Source organism: Cygnus olor, chromosome 20 (genome assembly GCF_009769625.2).
Source record: "Cygnus olor isolate bCygOlo1 chromosome 20, bCygOlo1.pri.v2, whole genome shotgun sequence".
In the NCBI taxonomy this organism is placed as follows: domain Eukaryota; kingdom Metazoa; phylum Chordata; class Aves; order Anseriformes; family Anatidae; genus Cygnus; species Cygnus olor.
This window is the reverse complement of record NC_049188.1, coordinates 7521346-7538206: the sequence shown is the minus strand read 5'-3', so window position 1 is coordinate 7538206 and position 16861 is coordinate 7521346. Positions and strand designations below refer to the sequence as shown.

The window sequence follows — 16861 nt, the reverse complement described above, 5'->3', positions numbered from 1 at the left end:
AGAGGATGGGGAGCAGCAGCCAGGAGCTGCTTCACACTGCTGGCCCTGCCACCGCAGTTCTGTATTCTGGTGCACGACCGGGTGTGACAGAACACAGATGAATACCAAACCTCCTCAAAATCCTGAATTATCGATCAAAACCACAGATTTCATGAATGAACAGCAATATTTGGTCCCTACTAAAAAAAGCCTAAATGCAAGCTGCTCCTCGGAAGCAAGCCCCTTGCCAAAGTCCCTTAAACCAAGGCGTGACGATTCATGCCGTCACCAAAAGCATCGGCTGCAGCTCTTTCCCTTCTCACCCACAGGTGTAACACACCTCGTGCTCCACCAGCGGTGCTTGTGTGTGGGCACGCCCGTCTGCCACAGGATCTGTGCACAACCACCCGGTCCAGCATCCCTCTGGCAGCACGTGGAGTTAGCTTCTAGCTCTCCTCTGCAGCACCGTGCCTGCGATGGGACGGGTTCAGCTCTTCCACTCCTGCAGCCAGGGTTCGGGATTCCTTGTGCCCGTGCTGCAGGGGTGGTTGCGGTCCATACCCAAACCCCTCAGCCTCCAGTGGGGCCCAGGAGAGCTTTGGGCTGCCTGCCATTTTCGTAGGCGGCGTTACGATAAATACCCTTTTCTTTCCTAAGGATCCAAGCTGTAGTTTTGGCTGGGGAGGAGGAACACCCCCCCCTGCTGGTACTCAAAGCAAGAGAAAGGTGCAAACTAAACGTTTGTAAACTGCTGGGAACACAGCTCCGTTACCCTCACGTGCACCTCAGGAAGCAAAGGAACAATAATTAGCCCTGGATCCGCCACAGCCCAGCGCCCTGAGTCCACGCTCGGCTTGGGGTGCCCGGTAAGAGGCCGCACAGCCCCACAGCCAGGCTCAGCCCCCACTCCATGCCCCATCCCTTCCACAGCACGCTCTCTACCTCCTACTGGGCCCTGCAGGTTGCTGATACGTGAACAAATTAACCCTATTTCTTTGGTGCGCCTATTCCTTTGAAAACCACAAGCCTAGCTACATCTGCTGGTTCTCACTCCTGACTGCTCCCCTCGCGCTGCACCGGGGCTGATGTTCAGCTTCGCGTAGCAGGGTGAGGATTTTGGCTGCTTGAACTGCTCTCTGTTTTCAGGGATCACCACCCATGAATGCTTACAGCCAAGCAGCTCCAGCCTTCCCCTCTGCTGCGGCTGATCCCATTTGGCACCGAGGTCAGGCCTGGCACGAAGCAGCCTCCCTTCCTGCCTCTGCTTGCCCAGAAGCTCTGCAAGCTTGAGCCTGGTGCCAGGGAGGTCTAAAGAGCCACCTTTGTCTGTTTTGATAGAGAAGCAACTCAGACAGTTAGAAAATTCAGTGTCATTCACTTATTCTTCAGCAAAACCAAGGGCCTCATGCACAGCACAAGGCTGGACAGAGCAGCCCCAGTGGGGAGAGCTTTCGAGGAGCAGAAACAGCTTGCATCTCAGCACGCTGATGTCTGAGGTTGCTTTAATCCCATCTTTGGCCTTGTCACTTACTGCTTAAGAATTCCAGCATGCATGAAGGCTGAGCAGCAAAGGAGGATATTTTTGTCCTGGAGGAGGAGAATCTTGCTAGCATAAAAAAAAAACAACATGCAGAGAGTGGAGAGATCTCCCTTCGATGGGAGCATTCCCCGAGCATCCTGACCGTGTCACTGAAGCAGCTGGGCAGATGCAAGCTCCAGGCTTCAAAGACTGAGGCTGACAGCCTCTGCTCTGATGTTTCGCTAAAGAGCTGGGAGTGCCAAGTGCTTTAGCCTCCTGTTTTATTAATACACTGCTCTGATGGCTCATGTATAATAGATATGCCAAGGAACATCAAGAGGTTTACATCCCAGTTCCATGTTGCATATGGTTTCTACTAAACACTATAGGCTCTCCATTCACCTCTAAGTTTGTCTTAGCTAATGAATTTGCATGAGTTTGGGGGTTCCAGCAAGGGACAAAAAGTTGGTCACCAATTCTTCATATGGTTTCTATGACTTTGCTGTACATGAGAGCTACAAATTAAGCACAGAGAAAACGATTTTGCTCTCTCATTCATAACACTGGATGCTGCTGCAGGAAGTGCAGTGAAGGGCTTGGCACAGTGCTTGTGGGGTGACCAAGCCAGAGCTCGGGGTGCTGCAGCCACCCCAGAACCAGGCAGGAGCAGCGTGCAACTGCGCCGGGCGTCTGAGCAGCACACGAACACGTCTGGCTCTGTTAAATCACCCTCATCTGCAGAGACATGAGGGGCTTGGAGCTCAATTCTGGGCCAAACGAGACAGATTGTACCCCAACCTTCTCCCTCACAGAAAGGTAATTAGCTGGAGATGTTAAGACCAAATTAAGACTGCCACCAAGGCAGGCAGAGCCACAAAACATCATCTTGCGCATCTGCGCAGGGCTCTCCAACAGGAGCCTAGCTGACCCCATAGGCACAAGGCAGACATTTCCATCACGTCCCAAGCTCATATTTTTTTTTAATCAGACATGACATACTCTACAAACTTCGTAGCAAGAGCGATGGTTAAAACGCATACGACTGAGAACAGAGAAAGGCAGCTTGCGCAGCTAAGTACAAATTGCCTCAGCAGATCAGGGCACTGCTCTAAATCGGGACCTTCCCCTTCTGGTGGTTACTGCTGGATGCCTCAGAAGATGAAATCTCCCATCCTGCAAGCTCCAGATTACCAAAAATAGAGTCATGGGGATTTCTCCATGAGCCAAGCTACCTAGTTTATGTGCTAAAATGTGAAGACTGATGGTCCTCATTGTTTCCAGCTTAGCTGTAAGGTTAGATGCTATTCTTGGTCAAGAGCTGCCGAACGTTGCTGAAGCTTGTTAGGTTGTTTGCTTTAATAGCACACAGCGTGAAACAAAGACGGGAAGTCTTCACAGCAAAATGCCTCCTTCTGCTGAGCTCGCTGCATCTCGCCGTGCCTTGGAGAGGTTTAATTATAGGCTGCTGGTTCTAAAGCATTTTCTTCCAGTTATTTGGTCTGAGGTCCAATCCCCTAAAACCCGTATGTTACGCTCCTTCCCAGCGAGGATCGATGCAAACGGATCACGTCATCAATTTCATCTGGGCAGCAGAAGGAAAGAGGGCAACTCACCCCCTTCACCCTGACAGGTTTGACGTGGCTGGGCTAGGGCAGCAGCAAACCATTAAAAGGATGTTGGGAAGACATTTAATCTTTAAAGGATGCTCTATTTAGACCTTGATTTTGTTTTCCACATTGCAACATGTACAGAGAGCATAAGCTGGAGCTCCTGGAGCTGAACCAGCAGCAGGGGGACACACGGGATCCCCCCCGTCCCACTCTCAGTGCAGCCATCAGCACCGTGCCCACAGAGGGGCCAGGGCTCAGTCTCTGAGCCCAGGAGCATCCTCACCTTGGGCAGGGCGAGGAGCTCACCCCTGGGTACAGCTGAGCCGTGGTGGGAGCTGCACAGTAGCTGAGCACTCAGGGACGTTCATCTAGCAAACAGACAGCTGCCTAGGGGATTTTCAAAGGCCAAACACACAGACCTGAATGAACAGAAAAGACCCAAAAACCAGAATCCCCACAGCAGCAACCCTCACAATGCTCCTTCCCTCTCCCACAGCAGAATAGCTCAAGCTGAATATTCCTGGACAAGAGCAGATGAACTTATTCATCCCTCCAGTTCCATTTATTTAACTTTGAGCCAGAATGGAGATTGAAAATTATTTATGCTTCCTGAAATGCATGGAAACTCAGGGAGAGGTGGCTGCAGACCTCAGCCCTGTTCTCAGGCACAGACCCAACCCGGAGGAGCCATCCCTGCCTGCAGAGCCCCGTTTATTTCGGGAGGGCAGACACACCAGCACCGCACGGCCTCCGCGGGAGGCTGGTGGCCCTCCTGCCTCCTCACAAGCTGCATTTCTTTACATAAGCGAGGCGTGCTTTTATAGGCCTGACTCACAAGCCGCCCCATCTCGGTAATATTTTAGAGTAAATTTAGCGCTGGTGAGACATGCCTGACCTAGAGGGAACTCCCCTCGCGGCACAGCGGGGAAATATCCAGGCCTGCCCCGTTCTGTGCCCGACCTGCCTGGCGACATCCGGCCTCGAGGGGAGGCCGGGCCCAGCCCAGGCCTCAGCCCAACAGCTCCAGGCCTCTGCCACGGCCCGGCTCCATCACTTGGTCATCACCAGCCTCCAGTAGCAAGAAAGCCCTTTCACAGTCCTGTTCCTCACTAACGTAGCGAATGTTTGTATGGCAGCAGCAGTTGGACCCGCCAGGGACACCCCATCACTGTGTTCCTGATGCCTTTTTCCACCTGCAATGTTCCTGAGCACCCTGCAGAGCTCCAAGAAAAGGCTCCCTCAAAAATGTGATGTTTCAGCAGCATTTCGCCCTGAGAGAAGCCAGCTCAGCACAGGTCCACAGCCCGACAGGCCTGTAACAGACTGACCCAGGCACACATACCAGTAACACCATCAGTTTCCACAATACAGCTGGCAGCTAAATGGGATTTGGGTTTGTAGCTGGCAGCAAGGAGCTACCAGGTTTTCCCATGTATTTTTAGAAAGACAAAAGATGAAGAATATTGTCCCCTCTCCCACAAACCTTGCACCAGACAGATGGGTAGGGGCAAGGAAGATAAGAAAAGAAACAAAACATCTGAAGGCAGTGGTCAACCTGATTGCAGCACTGAGGACAGAGCACACTGTGCTTGCGCACCGAGGTGGGTATCATCCGTGAGGCTTCAGACAGAGCTCCAGGTGTGGTTTTGATTGATAAGCTTCAAATAGCTTTGGGACAGCCTCTCTGGACTTCAAAGTAAGGATACATTTTTAAGAGATGAAAATTATGAGACCAAAAGCAAATTCATGTGTTTGAAATGTCAAGTTGAAGCCAAACACCCAGCAAGCAAGGGAGGAGGATCTGAAGGGCAGCAGAGTGGAAAAAGCATCACAAGATGCAAAGACCTGAAAGGAGTCAATCAGAGAAGACTTCTTAAAATCACACCACTGGCAGAGAATTCACAGGGCGTGAAAGTGGAAAGACAACAGGAAAATAATACACAATGAGGGAACTGCAAATGCTGCTTCAAAGGCAGAGGGACTGATCACAGCCAGAGCTTTCCGCCTGCTATACTTGTAGTGCTGCCAGAAGCGGGTTAGCAAAGCCTCAGGGTCCTGTTAGGAACAAAGACCAAGGAGGGAGGCAGTGACAGGAAGACACAAAGGAGGAGATGAGCGCCAGCACACAGGTGTGGAAGTCTCAAACAGCTTGCAGAAGGGCGAGATGAAGGCTTCAGTGTTCAACGAGCACATCCCAGACACTGCAAGCAGTCTCTGTGCCTGAAGCCCCCTGTTCTGGATAAGGGAACATTTGGTAAACGTTGAGTTTTGAAGGTTTCAACAGAAAATCTCCAGTCCACACAGCAGCACATCTCCCGCGTTCAGCCACACAGATAAAACAAAGCCACTCCCATCTCTCCTTATGAATTTCTCATGGTGTGCTCGGTTCCCTCTCAGCAGGAAATCTGCTCGGGGAATCGCACCAGGACCAAAGGGGCAGAACAGAGCTGATCCATAATGCACGAAGAGCCCGAGGTTGTCAGGAAGGACAACAGTTTGCAACACAAACAACGGTACTCTGGGAGGTGGATGGTTAAAAATATAAATCTTACGCTTGTGCCACTATGAATTATTGACTGTACAGGGAGTTGGAAAAAAGGATTCAGCTCCATTAATAATTTACTTTCTAATCCAAGCGAAGATGGAATTTTATGCACCACTTATTACCAGCGCCACTGCTGGAGGAATGAACTGTGCTGCCCGCTGTCGGAAGGCAGAGCTGCGTCTCCGCTTGCAAAGCAGTTTCTGAAGTTAGCTCTCCAGCTTGGAACATCCAGCCTAAACCTTCCCTTGAGGAAGGATATGGTCATTCCTGAATATTTAGTAGGCACATTAAGGACACACAAATTTCTCTTTAAAGCAGCATTACAGGCACAGCACAACAGTGCTGAGAGGAAGCTAATGACCAGCTCTTACGCAGATGGACAGGTATCAAACCACCACCCAGACTTTCTCATTTGAGAAAATAAATCTGAGTGACATTGCAAGATGCAGCAACCAGTTACAGAAACTGGAAATACCAACAAGTGGAGGAACCCTTTCCAGTTCTTTGGGCATGCCATGGCCTGGTTTGAACACCTGGGGATGGAGGCTGTCCAGAGCGCAGCCCTGCTGGGTAATTGCACACCATGACAACTTCATTGTGAGTTCTTACAACTGCTTGGTCTGTGTTCAAAGTACTGGCTTATTTTGGGGTTTGTGTTGTGATTAGAGAAGGGGGAAAAAAGGTACCAAAGCCCAGAGAAGTGTGTTAAAAACGGGGACGGGGAACACCCCAACAGTTTCACAACATCAGTTTTGGTGTGCATTTAGGAATTTATGTCCCATACTATGGGTATACAGAAACCTTCTTAAAGCTTACCTTTAAAGAAAACCATCCTTGTTTCCATCTGCCAAAGCACTACAAAACAAAGTCATCTTATTACATTCAAACACTGCCAACGTGGATGCCTGAAACAGAAGGTGAGAAGGGGGCTCCAAAAACACGCAGGAAGGATGAACAGGTCCCACCAAACTGAGCACCTGGGTCAGGAAATGCTCCTACACATCTGGTATTTGGTACAAAAAGGAGAATAAACTCGTGTACATTCAGTGACAATCCCAAACTGGAGAGATGAGTTACCAAATCTTCTCTGCATCTTCACAGAAGGTTGAGTAGGCAAAGATCGTCATGAGGAAAGAACCAAGCACCTTGCTTAGAATTCTAATTTATTATTAAATTACATATCAAAGCTTTTTAAATATATACAGAGAATGCACAATAGGTGAAAAAAATAATTACAGATACAATAAAGTAAGTTTCAAGTAGCTATATGAAAAACAGAAAAAAATCAGAAAGTGTGATCAGAAACTAATTTACAAAAGTCTGCATTGGGATGTTTTGCGAGAAAGTTGTGTGCGTTTTTTGTTATCTTGAGTGTTGATTTCAACTGCCTTCCTCACTCTGTAGCAGACACACCAACAACCACTTACATATTCAGAGCTGAAAGCATCACACTGGTTTCAAATATCCAATCAGCACATCAGATAACGGGCACCAAGAGGATTTCACCTGGAATATGGCTCAGTTTTGTCTCAGTATGTCTTTTGTCTTGCATTGTAGACTCCTTTGACATTGCTAAATAGGACCACTGCTCTGAAGGATTGCATAATCTAGTACTGTTATTAGGAGTTTAAGAATTATTTCATCCTTCAAAAGTGGTATAGCTGTTACTTCTTCCTGTTTCAAATGAAAGTTTTGGGGAAAAAACCTAAGAAAAGATCATGCATTAAGTGATCTTGGGAAACAAGCTGCTAGGTTTAGGGAACTAAAACAATCCTGATTGAGTTTCACAACCAGAAGTGGCAGACCAGCCTCCACCCCCTGCATAGCAGTTTGGGGGGGAGCTTCAGGAACACAGTTCCTCTGAGAGTGCAGACCTTGAGGACAAGCAGTTGACAAACTTATCTGAAACTTTCACATCACCTAAAAAAACTCCTACTTTTGCTCATTCATTTTCGATACCCAGTAAGGAACTGCCTCTTTCTTCTCACAGTGATCTTAAGGCCTTCCAAAAGAAATGACTTTAAAAGCTACAAGCAAAAAAGTCTAGTTGATTAGTGTGATGAATCCAGTACGAATTTATAGCACACCTTGATATCCAAAAGCTGACGAACTCAGAATTGATTTATAAAAATGTGCCTCCCCAAGGAAGGGCAAACTCACCCTAGGAGAAGCACCACCTTGCTTGGTCCCAGGTCCCTTCCAGGCTGGCAAAGCCCTGCCTCCACCTCCAGCCTTGCTTGCACACCCTCCAGGGAGGGGCAAGGATAAGCTTCAGCTGTGCTCTTGGTTGTAGCCACACAAAAGCTCACCACTTGAATGTGCAACACCTGGTGCTGCCCCCGTGCCCCCTCTGCTCAAGCAACTGGAGCATGAAGATCAGAGAAACACGATTTTTTTTGAAAAAAAAAAAAAAAAAAAGCCTAAAAATATTTGTGTCCATTTGGGGGATGAAAAGGATCCCTTGTGTTCTAATGCTTACCCAAGGGGTTGGTGGACAGGTTTAAAGTTGGTGCTTGTGTACTGGCAAGAATAAAGAAGAAATTTAAAAAGGAGAGGGGAAGGAAACTATGTGCCCTGCAGAAATGTTTATCCCATTTACTCACTTCATTTCTATGGCTTACTAACAATTTTCTCAGCACAATTCTGCTTGGATGAGTTTCAAAATTGCAACTTTGCCAGGAACTGCAGAAATGAGAATTCTTTAAGGACTTTTTCTTCCTTAGAGCAAGAGGAACTATACTGAAGAAAAAAACTTAGAGAACATATCTAGCAACAGGAGACACACAAACCTGTATTTTGGAATTTGAGATTAAATGTACAACCCTCTGTTTTCCTTTTAACAGTCCATTGTCCCACCTACAGGTTCATGTTATCAGAGACATTCAGGAGAATTATTCAGGAGAATTAGCAAGTCCTTCCCCTTTGGCTATATGCAAGCACATCACTTCAGAGAGCAATGCAAAATGCCTGCTCACATAGCTAGAGGAGAAGATAATGAAAGGGAGATTACAAGATTAATAAAATGTATTTTCCAATGCAAAACCAACATAAATAAAAGTCATAGAGGGGTTGTAAATACTGAAACCACTTCCAGTAAAGCTTTATCAGAGATAATTCAGCATATTTCTATTATTTTGTACTAAAATATATCAGTTCCTCCATAACATCTTCATGACATGAAAAATCAATCATGTTTACATATTTATTATAATCTACACATTTTCCATAGCAGCTTTATCACACAATAAGATTAAATATATGCACCAAATAATCAATTAAGTCCAGTAAAAAAGACTGGTTTTCAGATTAAGTAAATGAATTTATTTACGATACTGCAGATCTTATACTGCCAACTATATAGCGATCAAATCCTACAAATCCTAAACAGAAGGACAACTGCTGATCAGGGTCCTGTGGGGGTGGAATCAAAGAAAAAGCATTGGGGGAAATGAAGTTTGATCTCCCAACACACAGATTCATTAATAAAACTTCCTTTATCCATCAAGGTTTTCCATAAACCCCTTTAATGAACACTTTATTTCAAACCAGGAACATTCCCAGATCATCCAAATATATCACCCTTTATTTAAAATACAAGCCCCACCGTTTTACATGTATTCATTTCAAACGCTTTTGAATCCCAAATGACAAGATGACTGATTAGAAGTCCTTGCAGACTTTATAGCACAAAGTTACTATTCTGCAAATAAGCCTTCAAATCCATACAAACATTTTAGGCGCAACACTGTGGTTTTGCACACTAGACAGGCACAAGTCTCTATTCCCTCCAACAGGTACTTCACAGACACTATAAAAAGCAGTAAAAATACTGCGACTGTCCCGCTAGACTCCGTCCCAGAAGAGAACCCGGAGACTACCTGGCATTTGTGGGTAATGGCATACATGAAACCAGTTAGAAGCACTGTAAATTCACTGCAAAAAGAGTTGATCAAGTTCTTAGAAAGAGATTTCAGTGCCTCAGTTTCTATTTAGTGGGTTACGATATGACAGATGGAAAAAGAGCCATTGAGAGAGCAGAAATAATCCATAACTCGTGAATCTGCAATATCAAAGCCATTCCTGACATCGGTTTTGTTTATTGACACAAACGCAACAGGGTTCATGTTCCATGTCTGGACAAGAAAAAAAAAACTTCCCCCCAGATAATGGTAAATGAAACTTGGTTCACTATTCATACATTCAGCTCTTTACTATGAGGAGGCATGTCCCAAACTTTTGCACTTAGATACATTTGCCTCAGCTATAACCATCATAATTTTAATTTCCAATTGACAGTTTAGATTATATCCTACTTACAGTGTAAAAATATTAATGCTATTAGAATAACTTTATGTAAATTACAATATAGGCTTTTCAATCATGTCTTTATAAAGACCTTTATGATGTCATCCAAAATCCAAGTATTTACACCCAAAAGTCTGCTTTCAGGTGAACTCATGTTTGGTCACGTTTCAGATGACTGAACACTATGGTAAACAGCTGCTAGGACACTGTGCTCCCTTTTTACAAAAGGGGACTTGTTAGTCCCTTTAAAGCCACAAAAAAAAAAAACTATAAATGTTCCTCAGAGGGTGGTTTATTCATATTCTGTGCAAAAAGTGAACTGAACAATCCTTTTTTTTCTTTGAGGAATTTGCGTGAAGCACAGTTTTCACAGCACAAATAACGCAGAAATAACTAGTATCTCAGCCATGAGTTAAAAAGAATTACAGAACATGTATTTAGTAGCAGAGCAACCTGATGGCTTAAAGCTGCAATATTCTTCTCATAGGACAAAAGTGTTCAGTACTGCGCTTGGCCTAGTGGGGAAGCAGGCTTCCTGCAGCTTCCAGCCCAGGGATGCCTAACACTCTTTTTCCACCTACCAGCCAACAACAGACCTCCCCAGCGCCACTGAGCACAGCAGCTGTTCCACTGGTTTTGTTAAGAGTCCCATGTTTACTTACCTTGCGGTGAAACAGGGAATTAAAGAAAAAAAAAAAAAGAAAAGACCATCTAATTTAACCAAAGGAAGATGTATGGCAGGGAAGGAGAAACACTGCAGCTTCAACCCAAAACCAGTGTCGCAGTCTACCATCCTAAACTTTAGACATCATGCTGATACTCCCAGCCACAAAGAGCAGGCTGTTCCAAGTCTGTCTCTTCCCCCACTCACTTTTCCTTGACTGGAGGGGAGGGATGGTGGTGATGAGTTTAGCAGAGTCCACGGGGGCACATCCATCAATGAAAAGCATAGAGCAGCAGTAGGATGGTACAGATGCCAATGACGCCACCCAAGATGAAAGAATCTCGTCGTTTCCGAAGGTTGATCCTCTGAATCAGGCTGTTCACTGCTGGAAACCGATCTTTAAGGAGGCTGAGTCAAGGTCATATCAAAAGCCAGCATTTTTATTAACAAGCCCCAAATTCTGCATGTGGAAGTGAGCAACACTGCAAGAAATGCAGAACTACTCCCAAGCTGGAGAAAGCAAATGCAATTAAAAACAAAAACTTACAGATAGTTAGCAGGATTTCAACTGTACTTCACTAATCAGACAATCAAAGAGAGGTGACAGAGCAGCTCAGAGTTCACATTTACACAGAATTTAGTATTTGATCACCTAAATTACCAGTGCTTGATATAACCTCCAATGTGAGGCTGTTACTTTTAATAATGCTTGAACGAGAATGAAAAAAATGGAGCAACTATATATAACATCTGTGATATTTAATGAAAGTTAAAAAAAATGAAACTTCACAGTTACTAGTGAAGGGAACAACCAAAGGCATTTGACTGAGAAAAGCATGCACGCTGCATGAATATGCACTGTTCCCTGTATAACACAAAAAACTCCTCCTCCTGTAAAATCATAATATGCAAATCTATCTTTTAATGTACAAAATACAACAGCCAGCAAGATAATCAGTTTCAGAGTTTCATGTCTTTGGAACCAAGAATCCTTTAAGGCCAAAGCTTATTGAATTTTTTTTTTTTTGTTCTTGCCAGTTGCTAAAAACTGTAATGAAATTTATGGCTCACCAAGATACATCTCTTCAGGATGTAATCTGTCTAATCAGATGACACTAATGCCGTTCCTTGGGCCCTTATGACAGAAAGGAAGGAGTAAGGGGGAGAAAGACAAACGTGCATGACTTGACAACCCGGCACATTCTTTTAGCCACAAACATGAAGTACGGAGAGAAACTGAGGAACCAAAATCTTAACATCTGCAAAAATGTCAGGTCATGAGTACTTGCCTGTAAACCATAACAAGCAGCAATCTATGCCAAGTTTTAGCTCTGGACGATCTTGAAAGCAAAAAAAGCAAGATATTACACTTTTAAGAAGATGTATAGCGGGGAAGGCCATTAAATGCTGCTGCAGATCTCTATGTGAAAATTAAAGATACCGATCTATATACAGTGTTCAAAGTTAAGCAAAACCAACTTGTTCACCACATTCATCATTAAGATACTTCACTTAGATTAAGAAAGTGACACTGGGGAAAAAAGCCTATTTGTCACTGGTGACAAGACCACTGTGGGCGATACAGCCATTAGCATTGCAAAGCATTTTGATCCCTAAATGATGTGCTGAAAAAAATGTTACTGTACCTCTTCTTATGCTCCGGCAGTACAGTATTTTTAAGAAAGGATACTAGCCAAGGTATTCATCTTGCTTTGTATTGACTTCAACATCCCTCTCTGCGAAGTCATATTTTCTTTAGTTGCCATGGCGATGCTGGAGAAAGAAAAGAGTGGATCAAGTCGCTGGTGCTAAGAATAATCTCCAGGAAACAGGAGAGCGAGCAGGGAGCACTTCTTTAGCGAACAATGAATGAGGTGAAGCAATATGAATGAAACAACATTTTTTTCCATTAATCTCTATCTTTTACACTTAAATGATTTCTCTTTGTACATAAGCCATTAACAATTGAAAACACCGATTTCTTGAAAGAGGCGGGCTTTTGGGACATCTCCTCCCCAGCCCCCAACAAAAGGGATGTTCCATTACAAGCACACCTAACAGTAGTTTTCCTGCCTAAGGTTTAAAGTTCAGAATTTTGTTTAATCAGAAAAGCACCAGGCTTACTTTCACTCTAGAGGGCATATTAAAATTCTTTTCTGCCATCAAGATAAAATTACTATAGAAGTATTAGGCAAATAAGAGCTGCTTCACTATTAAAAATCAATTTACAAAGGGAACGTGCTGGTCGAGAGGAGATGGAAGGGCAGTTTGAGAACACAGCTCACGGAGCTTTACACAAAAGGCTTCTGAACACAGTCAGCGGGTCTTTGAAGACCTTTAAACACAATGAAGTGTTGGGGTTTACTTTGTTTGACTCAGGATTAATCCTGTCCTCTCTCCAGGTAAGAAGGCAAAGCCTGGATTCTCCTGTATTCATGTCCCAGCAAGCCCAACTTCACTGTTTTCCACAAACTGGAGTTAACAAAGCTGGTGTATAATGAAATCGTATCAAATGATACTTCTATCATAGCACAGATAAAACACGTTTTTGAACTTTGGTCCTAATTAAGAATGTCATACATGGGAATACCATTTTTCATACTCTGCTTCTTTAATAATACAGGGTCCAGCTGTACATACTTTATCCAAATATAAGAACACAACACAGGTGAATAAAGTTTCCCATTTCAAACTGTGCTTTATTTTATTTAAATAAGATATTTAAATGAACATTTTAAACAAATAGTCAGCTTTTTTTTTTTTTTTTTTTTTTTTAAAGTTTCTCTTCAACCCATAAAACCAACAGCTATGCAATGAAAATCAGAAGGGTATGCTATTACTATATAGCCCCAGGTAGTATTTCACGTAGCTACTCTGAATGCAGTAGCTTTGCCTTGACAAACACCCTCATTCACATATAGAGAAACAATATATAAGAGTTTAGGTTCTGGAGGCGCAGTGCTTAAGAAGGAACAGCAGGAGAAATACTGCTCTCCTCGGCTGGCAGCATTTCAGAAAGACACAAAGGAGGGCATAAATACAACATTGCTGGATAAAAACTCGGAAAATGACACCTATATTGCTACTGACTATACTTACATGAATAACAATGATTAAAAGAAGTGCTAGGAGAAGTTTCTAAGCCTTAAATATGGAGGGAAAGGGTTCTGCGAGAACAAAAGTTAAGTGGAACAACACCACCACAGAGAGAACCATGAGAAAAGGGAACTAAAGCTGTCATCTCCCAGGAAAATGAATCGATAGGAGAACACATCTTTTACCAAATTAGATATCCAAACCTTCAAGAGCATTTTATGCTTGCTCACGCTCGGTGTCTGTACCCAAGCATGGTACAAAAATCACAGCTAGCGATATTAACTGCTGAACTGTCTGAATGCACTTGCTCCACACATCTGACTCCCAATCACCATTTTGTACCAAATTCATGTGGGTTTCAAGGCTTTGGACTTATCTTTTCCTAACAGTTGTAGTGCTGAAACACCATTTGTTTGGATACTAACATACTGTGGCTGATGTGGCATTTCGGTACCAGGAGGTAGCAAAGCACCCTTCCACATCTTGGTGCATCTTCCCAGGTACATCTGGTAGAAAGAGGCACGCACACAGACTATTTCTGCACTTATTTAACATAGTATTGGCATTTCTCACATTTTTGTAACGAAGACCACTTGATGTATTTCACTGCAGGTTTCTCTCTGAACAAAACATCTGAAACGAGCAGCTCTGGACCACCTGATGTAGCACTGGCTTCTCCACTAGGACGCTACAGCCAACAATGTAAAAATAGCTGGCAAAACCCAGCAGAGCCAAGCTAACAATTGTCCCTTCAAACCTGTAGCAAAAAGTCAGCATCACAATTCACAGACATCTTAAGAAAAGAGCCCAGATCAATGATCCCTAAAGGATTTCTGGAGCTGTAAGTTCGTTTGGGCTCCCTTCCAGTCAGTCTGCCTGCTCCATCACAAGTAGCCCCTGACATACTACTGTCAGCCTTCATATCGCGTGCCAGACAAACATAAAAAGACTCTCCCCAAAAGTCTGTATCGTGAGGCCTTGTGAACAGAGTAACGTGCATTGACGAGGCAGATCGATCTATTATTTTAAGGTTACGTTAGCATTCAGGTGAACTTGAACCCTCAGGAGGATCTGGGAGTTTATCATTCATAAAGAGAATAAACAGTTTAGAAACATGCAGGCAAAAAATTAACATTTCGAATCAGCAGCTCTATGAGAAGAGATTTAACATTTTAAGTGTGAAGTTTTAGATTCATTAAAAACAAACAACACAATGGAAGCTTCTGTGCATAACTGAGAAAAACCCACAGCATTTTGTATTTTTGCATTTTTTTCCTTTATACTTTCGAAGTACCAATTCAGCAGAAAGCGAAAATGGAACTCGGGGCTAACTGGAAGCAACAGGGCTTGCAGCTGCCTCCTTGGTGTTCAGACAGAGCTTGCCACAATCAGCTAACCAAAACCCTTCATTTTCACAAAAAGAACCAAAGAAAGCCTGCAAAGCTTCTCCTCTTAGACCGCGTAAGTAGTTGCACACAGCAAGTTGTGTGTGCTTGGTGTTGGGGATACACCAACTCACCTGACCCATGAACGCAACTGATTTGATTACACAGGAGACCTTTTTAGGACAAAATTTGTCCTTTTTAGGACAAAATTACAAGAAGAGAAAGTGAAAATTAGGTAACAGGAGGAATAAAAACAGCATTGCTCACTGCCTCTACCAACAGTGCATGAGAGTACAAAGAACAGCAAGTAAGAGAAGGTGCCAACAGAAATTCTCAACAAAGAATAACAGCTGTAGATCAATACAGAAAAGCAGTCACGATCTAGGGCTGAAAAAAGGGGCTACAAAATTAGAACAGTAAGTATATCAAATTGTATCCTATGTGAGAAGATACAGCATTTGACAGATTACATATTTACAACTCAGCATATGGGTCTTTTAGTTTCCTAAAGTAAAAAACAAACTCACAAAAAACCTGAATTTGCTATTGAGAAAAGTACTCAGTGAATTTGGAATTACTAGGCACTGAGCTGGAAAAAAAGACTTTGTAGCTGTACACAGGACAGCTTGCTCAGTAACCTACAGCTTCTTATCTTATGCCTCCACACCGGCTTGATACTTGTCCAAATGAAATTTTAATACATCATCTCTCAATGCACTCCTGAATTAAGCCACGTGTTTTCTTAAGATGCATCCAAAGACTCATTAAAGCATCCATTAATTTACAGAAGTGAAAATACGAGGTGACTGCCAGGATATAAAGTGTTCCTGAGACACCTCCAGCATGCCTTTGGAAATGGTTCTTACAGATTATGATGGAATACAGGGTTCGAGCTTTAGTATCTGATGAGCAAAACTGTCCATTTCTTATAAAAAGGCACAATATAACCGTTTAAGTTTATGGATGACAAGATTGGAACCTTTTTTTTCCCCCTCAGGATTTTGAAAATGTTAGCGCAATGGGGTAGGTCTTATTGATGTGCTTTGAAGAAAAATAAAGGTAATGGTTGCCATTTTAAAGTTTTACTGTCATATGGTCATTGTGATGTCCACAAACAAGAATTTTACTGGATACCAGCTATTCAGAAATCAAAATTCAAGTAGAAAGCACTGTTCTTCATGTATAACTTGATTACTCAGAACATTAGGTGGTTTACCTACTAAGCCTTTATAATTGTGAACCTGAGGCTATTAAATTTAAGCACAATCAAGAGGAAAACACATGGCTCGTTGGAGCTAGTCCCCTGACTGGTCTCGTACAGTCTTGAGTATTGAGGCTTCCTCATATCCTTCATTAAACAGTTTCGCTTCCCTTCCCATCCCTAACACACGCTCATTAACTCACTGTTACCATTTGTTTACTGACAATTTTTTTTTATATAAAAAAATGAATCATCTTCTCTACTCAGTATTGGTCCCTTTTAGTAGCTTGACACAGTAACAAGAGTTACTCCCAGAACAATTTTCTTTTTTTAAAAAAAATAATTTGAAACTTCTACCTAACATTTACAACAACAGATTATATCCTTCTTACTGGAATCTATTATCTATTTCCTACCTGTGGAAGATCCAACTATGCTAAATTATTCAGCAGTACAACACACAGAAATAAGGTTTAAAGGCACAGTTTTTTTCAACATAATGATGATCCCTTATCGGGGCATTCCTGGAAAGTGATAATGGATTCTAATCCTCCAGT

The 16861-nt window shown here is 43.3% G+C and overlaps 1 protein-coding gene across 2 annotated transcripts in view; it reads right to left on the bottom strand.

Moving 5' to 3' along the window:
* Nucleotides 1-6803: 6803 nt before the first annotated feature.
* GOSR1 (golgi SNAP receptor complex member 1) overlaps nt 6804-16861 on the bottom strand; it is a 34256-nt gene continuing 24198 nt past the window's right edge. For both annotated transcript variants that reach the window (XM_040532512.1, XM_040532513.1), the window contains exons 8-9: nt 12313-12395; nt 6804-11019 (exon numbers count right to left, since the gene is read on the bottom strand). In XM_040532512.1, coding sequence (XP_040388446.1) covers nt 10895-11019; nt 12313-12395 — 208 coding nt within the window. In that variant the 3' untranslated portion in view covers nt 6804-10894. The remainder of the gene's footprint in view (nt 11020-12312; nt 12396-16861) is intronic.